General features: G+C 40.6%; 2 protein-coding genes across 3 annotated transcripts in view; one reads left to right on the forward strand and one right to left on the reverse strand.

Moving 5' to 3' along the window:
• rnf43 (ring finger protein 43) overlaps positions 1–4,258 on the forward strand; it is a 45,442-nt gene extending 41,184 nt beyond the window's left edge. For both annotated transcript variants that reach the window (XM_088398203.1, XM_088398205.1), the window contains exons 5-9: positions 133–234; positions 398–568; positions 647–749; positions 883–2,301; positions 2,375–4,258. In XM_088398203.1, the coding sequence (XP_088254329.1) occupies positions 133–234; positions 398–568; positions 647–749; positions 883–2,301; positions 2,375–2,400 (1,821 nt within the window). In that variant the 3' untranslated portion in view covers positions 2,401–4,258. The remainder of the gene's footprint in view (positions 1–132; positions 235–397; positions 569–646; positions 750–882; positions 2,302–2,374) is intronic.
• A 224-nt stretch (positions 4,259–4,482) lies between these two features.
• hpda (4-hydroxyphenylpyruvate dioxygenase a) lies at positions 4,483–8,577 on the reverse strand. Its single transcript, XM_088398213.1, has 14 exons — positions 8,472–8,577; positions 8,328–8,354; positions 8,154–8,216; positions 6,901–7,005; positions 6,785–6,827; positions 6,630–6,712; positions 6,306–6,395; positions 6,126–6,232; positions 5,922–5,999; positions 5,666–5,828; positions 5,529–5,600; positions 5,324–5,446; positions 5,141–5,257; positions 4,483–4,829 (listed from the first exon to the last, which is right to left on the reverse strand). The coding sequence occupies exons 1-14, from the start codon at positions 8,472–8,474 to the stop codon at positions 4,716–4,718; spliced, it is 1,188 nt and encodes a 395-aa protein (XP_088254339.1). The 5' UTR covers positions 8,475–8,577; the 3' UTR covers positions 4,483–4,715.
• Between the last annotated feature and the right edge of the window lie 1,042 nt (positions 8,578–9,619).

Here is a 9,619-nt window from a genome sequence, read left to right on the forward strand (position 1 = left end):
ACACACATGCAGCTGCAAGACTTTTCATTTGTTGGGGGTCTATGAAGGGTTGCATGTTTCCTTTTTTTTTTTTTTTTTTTTAAATCATGATACAGTCGGTCTTATAATGAATATTTTTTTCTCCATTTTCAGCCAGATTATAATGTGGGAATCCTGCTCACCATTGTCTTGGCGGTTGTGACCATCATCCTCATTTTTGCTTTCCGCTATAAGTGCAAGTCCAATAGAACTTGGGTAGGTGAAACCAGTATTTATTTGAAATTTAATATATTTTATATATATTTTATTTATATTTAATATATTATATTTAAATTTTGTATAATTTGATATTTAGTGTAAATATATATGTTTATTATTTTTATTATTTACGCCTAAACTTGTACTGTCCATCATGTAGGACTCGGTGCATCAGCAGACCATGAGGGCAATTAGTCGATTGGATACCAAAACCTACATCTCCCAAGGGTGCTCAAGCTCACAGCGCCTCCGTGGGGCCTGGGGTTCAGCAAGCAGCTCCAACTCCACCCCAGTATGTGCGATCTGCCTGGAGGAGTTCCAGGATGGCCAGGTAAGAAGAAAAAAAGAAAGGCACCTAAGATATATTTGCCTTTTATAAACATCCATCCTTTTTTTTTTTGGACCCAAGCATCTCAGGATCATCTCCTGCGGTCATGAGTTTCATAAAGATTGTGTCGATCCCTGGCTGCTGCAGCACCGCACTTGTCCTCTGTGCATGCACAACATCATGGGTGAGGATCTATTGACCGCAAAAATAGATGGCATCCTTCATTGACACACTCAGGGAACTTTTCGTTCTTTTATTTTGACATCATTTGGGATCAGTCCATGAAGAATCCATCCAAATATTGTTGTCATCCACAGGGGCTGAGAGGCACGGCCAGAGGAACCGACTCCAATCCAGTCCGGAGCAACGTTTCCTCCACCCTCAAGCTTACAGCAGCCCACGAAACCACCCGTTCCCCCAGCATGACATCCCTTTCTCTATGAGGCCACACTATCCCCGTGGACCTTCTGGCTCGTACTCCTCAGTCGGCCACTACAATTCCTCATCTCCCATGGACAACCAAACGCTTCGTTTGCTCACCAGCAGCAGGCCGCTGGGTGCTCCTTGTGGCTATCACCTTCCAGCAGAAGGTCCCAGGAGACCCCACAGGACAGGGGGTAACTGCAGGCCTTCCAGTCACCACTACACCCCTCGCCGGTCCTGTCACAACTATCGTTCATCTTGTCCAGCTCAGCGTAGTGCCTCCAACTCCAGAGTGCACCACATCCCACAAAGCCGCGGACTGGCGGCCCACGGCCGACTGGACGAGGGCAGCTGCTCCGGCGGCAGCTACCACACGGACCGCAGTGGATATTTAGCCGACGGGCCGGCGAGCGACTCTAGCTCCGGACCGTGCCACGGCTCCTCCAGCGACTCGGTTCTGAACTGTACCGACGTGTCCCTGCAGGGAGTTTACGGCAGCTGGTCCACTTTTCGCAGCTCGTTGAGTAGCGACTACGACCCGTTTGTGTATTTTGGGCCGGGTTCTGTGGAAGTGGAAGCCCAGAGCCGGCCTAGGTCTCTGGATTCGGTGGTGAACAAAGTGGGCTGCCCTGAGGAGCAACCGCAGGCTGTGTTTAGCCACATTCACTACCACCGCCATCAACACCACCACTACGAGGACGGGGAGCACGGCCAGGGCCCAAACAGAGGCTCGGATGAGGAGGTCGGGACAGCCGCCCCCCCTCCGACACTGGTCTTGGATAAAGACTCACCTAAGTCCAGTCACTGCCAGTGCCAAAACACAGACTGTACACATCTGCCTAGTGCTGGGGCAGAAGGTCGGGATCAGGACCCAAGCCCGTCTTCGGGACCTTCTGTCCTGGTGCCCTTACATTTACAAACCCACTGCTGCCACCAGGGACACCCTCCCACAGCTCTCGGGCGGAGCTGCGTGCGAGACCACCCTTCTGTTCGCTTCCACCAGAGCTTGGACCTTCAGGATGATCGGAGCATCCGCATCCATTTCGGCCAAGGCTCGGGCTTTTGCTGCTCTCCCCCTGAACTTCACCCCGCCCTCCTTCCTGTACCTCTCATTCTGGACTCGGGAGGTATAGACGATTGGCCCTGCTGTGCCGGAGTCGTTTGGCAAAAGCGGGTGCAGGAGGCCCACTCTGAGCCTCAGCTCCTGGGGACCAAGACCTCCATCGAGAGACCTCCTTGCACATCCCATCATGGCCTTACTGCAGATCGCAACACAGACATTTGTTTATACTGCCAAAAAATATACAATCAGGGTGGGTGACTTTTTTTTTTTATTCATTATGACCAAGTCTGTGGGAAAATTGAATTTTTCTTTTGTGTCGGCAGGATCTGAAGAGGAGTCCGGTGTGTGAGAGAACTTTTTTTCCCCCTAATATGACGCTGCTACACAGGAGGCACAAATGGATGATGGTCTTAGTTGCTCGCACTCTTTGCCTGCTGCCACGTAGTCATTCTGCTTGCAAGGTCTTTTGCAACAACTCCAAGAATTCACAAGATCCCTCTCCGGAATTTCTCATTAATGTCTTTTTTTGATGAGAAAATATGGAGGAAAAAAAAAGGGATCTTTGTTCTGGTTGTTGACAGTCATGAGGTCAGATATGTGTGCAGGCCTCTCGTAATTCACAATTGATTTTCTCACCATGGTACCTTTGCGTAATTTTCATTTTCTTCTTTCTACTAAGCCTACCTCAGCTCCGATTTTGTCTTGCCTCACACACAGGGTTTTCTTTTAAGGTACTGCTGTAGTTTTTTTTTTTTTTTTGTCACATTCATCTAGCTCCCACAATCTAAAAATGTTTCTAATGTGACAGAGGGATAAAAGTTCAACGAGGTTGCTGAGCCTTCCGTGGGCCTTGTTTTCAATACAGTACTTCAATAATGGCAGCTTTTTTTCTTTTTTTTTTAGGGGGGGGGATTTATTTTCTTTTTTTCAAAATGACTGAACAGTGTTGTCAACTTGACAAGTCTCGTTGGCACTTTGCTTCAGAGGGAATTTTTTTGTGATCTAAACTTCTCCAGCAACTGAAGCTACTAAAAATGGTTCTGCGTTGTAACCCTCGAAAACATTGGAAACATTCAGTTATCGTAGTCAATGTTAGGCCACATTAAAAAAAAAATAATAATAATAAAAAAAAAATGGGGGGTGGGGTTGGTTGGGCTCCTCCTTAATTGAAAAATGATGGCTTTTATTTTGGAATTATTTACATGTTTATCAGCAAATATTTTTCAGTGTGGCCCATTTAGTAATATAAATGATCAACTGACACAAACGTTGATGGATATCTTCCGCATGGGGAGCTCCGAGAATCTTCTGGACCCTTTTAATCACTCAACCCCTGACCTTTGCACATACAGCTTCAAAATGACCAACCCTATTTCTCCACATTTGCAGTTTACCGCGCTACATTGGAGTCCGGTAGGAGTACTTTGTCCCTACGTGCCTTATTTTACTTTGACAAAGGGCAGTTTGACTGCGGATACACTTTAGTGCCCTTAAAGCTCCAGGGCATTGCAATGTAACTTGTAGCACTTAGAGCCTCATATGTGCCTTAATGCATTTGCAACGTTTCCTTTTTTTTTTTTAAATACCGCCCCCTTTGTTCAACTGAAGCAAAATGAAAGTGGTAATCAATTTTGGCCCAAAAGGACAATTATGCAGAAATATTGTCCTATACTAATATTCCCTAGCTAAAGGACTTTTATTGTTTATGGCAGGTTTTTCCTCTTCCATGGACGTGACTGAATTAAAAGCAGCACTTTGGGTGAAGCACATGTATACAGAAAAAAATATGACATAAAAAAAAAAGTATAAATAAGCCCCAAAAAGGCAGAGCACACAATTTCAAACAATTCTGTTTGTGTATGTTTTGCAAGAATTTTAAGCTTACACTGCCTTTTCAAAGAGAGTGCAAAAAAAAAAAAAAAATCCCTCCAGACCACCAAGGGATCCGTTAGTATGTTTTAGATACTTGTGTACAAAAAGAGTACAACAAAAACAAATAGTGTATAATAGAACATTTCAATATAGTGACATGTCACTAATATATTTATTTACTAATATATTTATCCATTTTGTTCAGGTTTGAAAGGGTGGTTTCTGTATAGGCCAATTCTTTTATTTTTTTTTCTTTATGGAAAATAACCAGTGCCATCACAAATGTATCAACCTGTCTTCATTCCAATTATATGCAAATAAATTATTTTGAAATATCTGTGTCTTTTGCGTTTCCATAGAAAGAGTTGTAATTCCAGCTGTACTTCGACATTAGTGTAGATTAGCATCTTCCTATTTTATAAAATATTTGGTAATTGGATGATGAGTTAATAATTACGTATATACTCGAAAAATGTCATACAAGTTAACTTTAAAATTTTGCCACCTCTGCTTTGGCTTCTTCTAACCAGTATTTTGGGGAACAAGCACAAATTGCAGCTTTTTTTAAATTTTTTTATTCATGGCTGAATTTACTCAAGTCCTATATGTAAATAAAGACATACATGTATAATTGTGGGATGCATTTTACATATAGGACACATGATGTGCTCCAAGTGTTGTCAACGTCAAAATGGCTGACTATGTTTACTTAGCCATCCAGTCACACCAAACACTTCCTGTTTGGCTTTACGGAAGATATTAATTGCCTCTCAGATGTGTCGCTAGGCAGAATCAGTAGAAGGCCTGAACTTGTCCGTCGGGCGTCACCGCGGTCAGGTTGCCTCTGGCGTCTTGATCTTTTTCAATGGCCTCAAATAAGGACTTGAAATTTCCTGCTCCAAATCCCTGAAGAGATAGCATAGATGAAAAATTGGGTTAATTATGAAATTGAGGAGGTTACTTTCTATCATTGCGTCCCAGACTTGGCGAGACGATTGGCCCTTCAGAGAAAAAAAAAAAAATGGAGACAAACCCTTGAGGGGACGCGGGAAACCTTTGAATCTGCGTCTGGTTGATTTACTGAACTTTTAACAAGTTGCATCGTGCTCACGGTGGGTGGCAACCATAAACAGGTGTTGAGCCTTCTCAGCCATTTTTTTTTTAATAACATTGATGCAACTTGACCTCTTTTATGAAATGATTGTTTATCAACTTACAAAATGGTTGTTTCTCTGGATGACCTCTAAGAACAAGGTGGGTCTATCCTGCACAGGTTTGGTGAAGATTTGGAGGAGATAACCCTTGTCATCAAAGTCCACTAAGATCCTCAGTTCCTTGAAAGAAAACTCAGTGTTATTCATATTAGAATAGCAGCAAAATGGCGACTAATATTTCCTCACCTGCAAGCGGTTGAGATCCTCCTTCACTTTTATCTTTGCAGCTTTGAGTTTCTCCCTTAGGCTTTCGTAGTAGGTGTCAGGTGCTGAGAGGAACTCCATCCCTCGGGCGCGCAGGTTCACAATCTTCAACCAGAAAACATGTTTTAACTTGCTGATTTTAAAAACCTCATCCAGAAATTTAGATGATAATAAAACACTCACTCACAGCTTGAATGATATTTGATGTATTGAGGGCAATATGCTGAACGCCCGCTCCACCGTTATAATCCACATATTCCTGCATATCCACAGGAAGAGTGATGAAACCCTGTTCCTGCGCTGAACGCTTGTTTTAGCTCCCACCTGTATTTGTGACTTCTTTTTCCCTACTGCAGGTTCATTAATGGGCATCTTGATGGTTTCTTCATAATTGGTGACCACGATGGACCTGAGTGAACTGTACTGCGTGTGGATCTGCTTGTCATCTATGGACCAGAACCGATGGAACAGCAAACACTTCTGATACCTGGAGGGAAAAAAACGAGACCTCACTATGGTGGGGACACAAGAGGTAAATGTTCTTTGGACATTGCTGTGTCAACTATGTGGACGTGCTTACCAGTCAGATATTGGCACCATTTGTTCATCTGGCTGGTTACCAACTACGTGATCGATGAAGCGCAAACCTACATGCGGGCTGAGAACAGAAGTACCTTGATTCTTGAGATGAACAAACATGTGGGATGAACTCTGACAGCCTTTGGATTATCTCAATCCACTGTACATTTTGTAAATGAGATTACAAATGATAGCAATGACTCACAGTTTGGCTAAGAGTGGATCTCGAAACATGGGTTCTTTGTAGCCAGGTAGGAAAAGACCTTTGTAGGGCGCCAGGTACTCAATAAACGTGTGTGTCGTATCTCCATACTGCAGACAGAGATTTATTGTTATCATAAAAATACATCCAGGTCAATTTGAGTGTGTGCGATTGTTAACGCACCGTCTGCACCACAGCAAATTTGACCTTCCCGTGGATGTCCTCCTCCACCCAGGGATCCTTCACAATGATAGCTCCTCGCTGCTTGGCCGTCTAAAAGTGGAATAAATGATTCGGTCATCAAGTTTGCCAGTTCCACTGTCTTCCAAACTTGTAATGTTTGTACTTCTGTGACGAGTCCGGATCTTTATTTATTTGTTTAAACCTCTGCTTTGACCTTGGGGTAGATAACGAGTTCAATCGAGTGCCCTTTTAGCTGGCTGCACTCGTCCAAGCAGAATGGAGAAGCTGGAGAAGTGGTCATGTTCCAAAAAGATTGAATTGGACCTTAATTAAGTAGTCACAGTCCTCCACTTGGAAGGCGATGTCTTTGGCTCCATCTCCGTGCTTCATCAAGTGACCTCCCATCTCTGACAGGAAATGACATCATGTTATTATAGAAATATTTGATATTTTATGTCATGTCTTCTCAAGGTTCTTGCCTTCATTTCCAGGATTGAGAGGAGATTCAAATGCAAATATGATCTGTTTGGAGTGGAGAGCAGGGTCAAAATGGAGTTAAAAAAGTGACCATTAAGGATGTTCAAGTTGTCTGTACCTTATCTTGCTTGATGACATGGGAGACTCGCTCTCGGCTGCCAGTCTCCAAGCCCTTGTAGGCCAGAGGCTCAAAGCCCATCTTGTCACAGTAGAAGGATGCCGCCTGCCGACATAACCAATTCATAATATTGATGGTAGATAAGGCAGTCTCATTTCTATTCAGTCTAGCCAAACCTGTAAAATGATCAATATTTGCATCCTGGCCGCATTTTAAAATTAATTTCAATTTTATTTATTTCTATTTTTTTGTATTTTAGATATTTTTTTTTATATTTTAGAATTAAATTTTTTATATTTTGATTTTTTTAAATATATTTTAAAATGAAAATTTCATTTTTATTTATGTCTGATTTCTATTCAGCAAAATTATAAATATTTGTATCCTGGCCACATTTTGAAATAAAATTTCATTTTTATTTATTTGTTACATTGATAGTTTGTAGTTAGAAATGATAAAGGAGTGTCAGCTGTGTGAGATATTAATGGACCTGTTCTAATTTGTGTATTGTTAAAAAAAAAAATGCATCTAACTTATGTTGTTATTCTTTTTAAAAAGTTGACTGTTGAAAAAAAGTGTAGTGCAAAGGTCAGTATTGTAGCGCAGGACCAAAAACAAAGATAGCTGGTGCATTGAGGATTAGGAAATGATTTACCCCCAAATAAGCAACATTGTTATTTCAGAAGTATCCTTCAAATATTTTAATCAGTACCCATGAAGTAGCTCACAGGTTGACAAAATGTCACTGACCCCTCCTCTAGAGCATTCTATATTTATTCATGTGAATATTAATAATTTAGACATGAAGGTTTTTGTCAAAATGTTTACAAAATCAAAAATATTTATTATATTATTATTTCAATATTTATTTTTTGCTGCCAATCTCTGGCTTTTAGTGAGAGGCAACAAAAAAAACAAAGACATACGAGCAACCACATGTATATTAATAATTTAGTCTTCCATTAGCCTAAAATCCCTGTTTTTGAAATGTGGGAGGAAGGACAGTAAAAATATATGAAATAATAAATGAAATGCTCAAAATCTGCCTGTAGGTTTCACATCATTTAATTTTGTCCTAAACAAATCATATGCTGTGTTGCAATAGAAAATGATGTCAAGTCTAGCTTACTCTGCTACTATTTATTCTTACGGGGAAAAAGTTTGTATCAATTTACATATCCAAATTCATCATATCAGTACAGACAAGTAAAAAAAAAAATTGTTTTATGCCATGTGTGTATTTGCATACTGACCTGTTTGGCATTGCCGACCCAGAAAGTGACATGATGAAACCTGACAAATTTCCCCCTTTCATGCTAGAAAAGACAAAATAGATTTTTGTTTTTGCATATTTCAGCGATATCACAAGCTACATTTCATTTATTCTTGAATGTACCATCCGGCCTTCAAAATTGACACTAACTCACCTTCTCCCCTTTATCAGTGTAGCTTGTCTAAAAAAACAACAACAAATAATTATTATAACATCATCAAATTCTTCATCGTGTATATTTCCTATTGTTATTTACAGTTTCTATCAGCATCATTTTAATTGGCTATGATAATCTTACCATGGTGCAATTAGAGCGTCAGTCCAACGAAAGTAACATCAAAATCATCTATCTGTGTCTCCACTGCTGATATGTACTGACCTGATGGCAAGCTGTGATTGGTCATTGGGTATCTACACCCACCTGACCAGTGTCCACCTCCTCTTAGTGTCCCTTTTGTGGAGCAAGTTCAACTACTGTACACTCATTTGCCTTCCAGCCACAGTTCAAGTCACAAGTCATCAGTCAATTGCAGAGCAAATACAAACAAATAAGCATTCACGATTACAATTACACCTGCCAACAATTGATTTTTAAGTAAAATTATTAGGGATGCTTTTAGAATATGGGAGGAAGTATCATGAAGTAAATCTATGCAGCATGTGGACTGTGGTGGTAGGTCAATAGAGGGCGCTATAGCACTCAGCTGAGTCACCTTGAATTTGACAAAATGAAATTAATAAATATGTATAATAAATGAAGTCGCAGAAAAGGGAATATGTTCTTAATGGGCTTTTTAAAATTATCTTGCCTTTCTTAATTCTAATATAGATATCAATTTGTTGACGTGATGGGTTACCTCTTTTTAACTGCGCATGCGCTTGCTTTATCCGCAAGGAGTGATGGGAATTGTAGTACAGAAAGTACTAGTATCCGCGTCATCGTCGCCGTAGTGCGCCTAACTTGAATACATTGATTTCTCCGCGACGTTTTCACATTATTTTCTATCGCTACGGCGAAAACGACGCAGTGTGTGTATATAGATAGCATAGTTAATTAGAATTTATGTAATTTTCCATTTTGATGTTTCACATTCATGGCCTAGAAATGCTTTTCATTCAAATTATATACGTACTGTAGTTTTGACTGATTTACGTGCTTGTGGGTACGTCACCGCCGTATGAATGAAAACCGAGGACTCCTGAAATGTATAAATCTATAAATATTCCTTCTTCTGCCACCAGAGAACGCAATTATACGTGACATGAGAGGTCAGTCACTAAGCGTGGTTTCATTTTGGCATGTGCTTCTTTGTGATCTGAATTTTTGTCCGAGTTAATCAGATTAATTCATCCAAAAGTCTGATTGATTATATTAATAGAATAAATTTTAACAGCAAATCATACACATTTTTTTTCCATTCATGTGTTAAAAGATTGAGACACATG

Source organism: Syngnathus floridae, chromosome 15 (assembly GCF_059516105.1).
Source record: "Syngnathus floridae isolate MCC-2025c chromosome 15, RoL_Sflo_1.0, whole genome shotgun sequence".
Lineage (NCBI taxonomy): Eukaryota > Metazoa > Chordata > Actinopteri > Syngnathiformes > Syngnathidae > Syngnathus > Syngnathus floridae.

Bases quoted from the DNA above. Each gene is read 5' to 3' on its own strand.
- hpda (XM_088398213.1), bottom strand. The intron at 5,258-5,323 runs GTGAGGAAATAT...TTTTCTTTCAAG, and splicing joins AGGATCTCAACCGCTTGCAG to GAACTGAGGATCTTAGTGGA. The intron at 4,830-5,140 runs GTAAGTTGATAA...CTATCTCTTCAG, and splicing joins TCCAGAGAAACAACCATTTT to GGATTTGGAGCAGGAAATTT.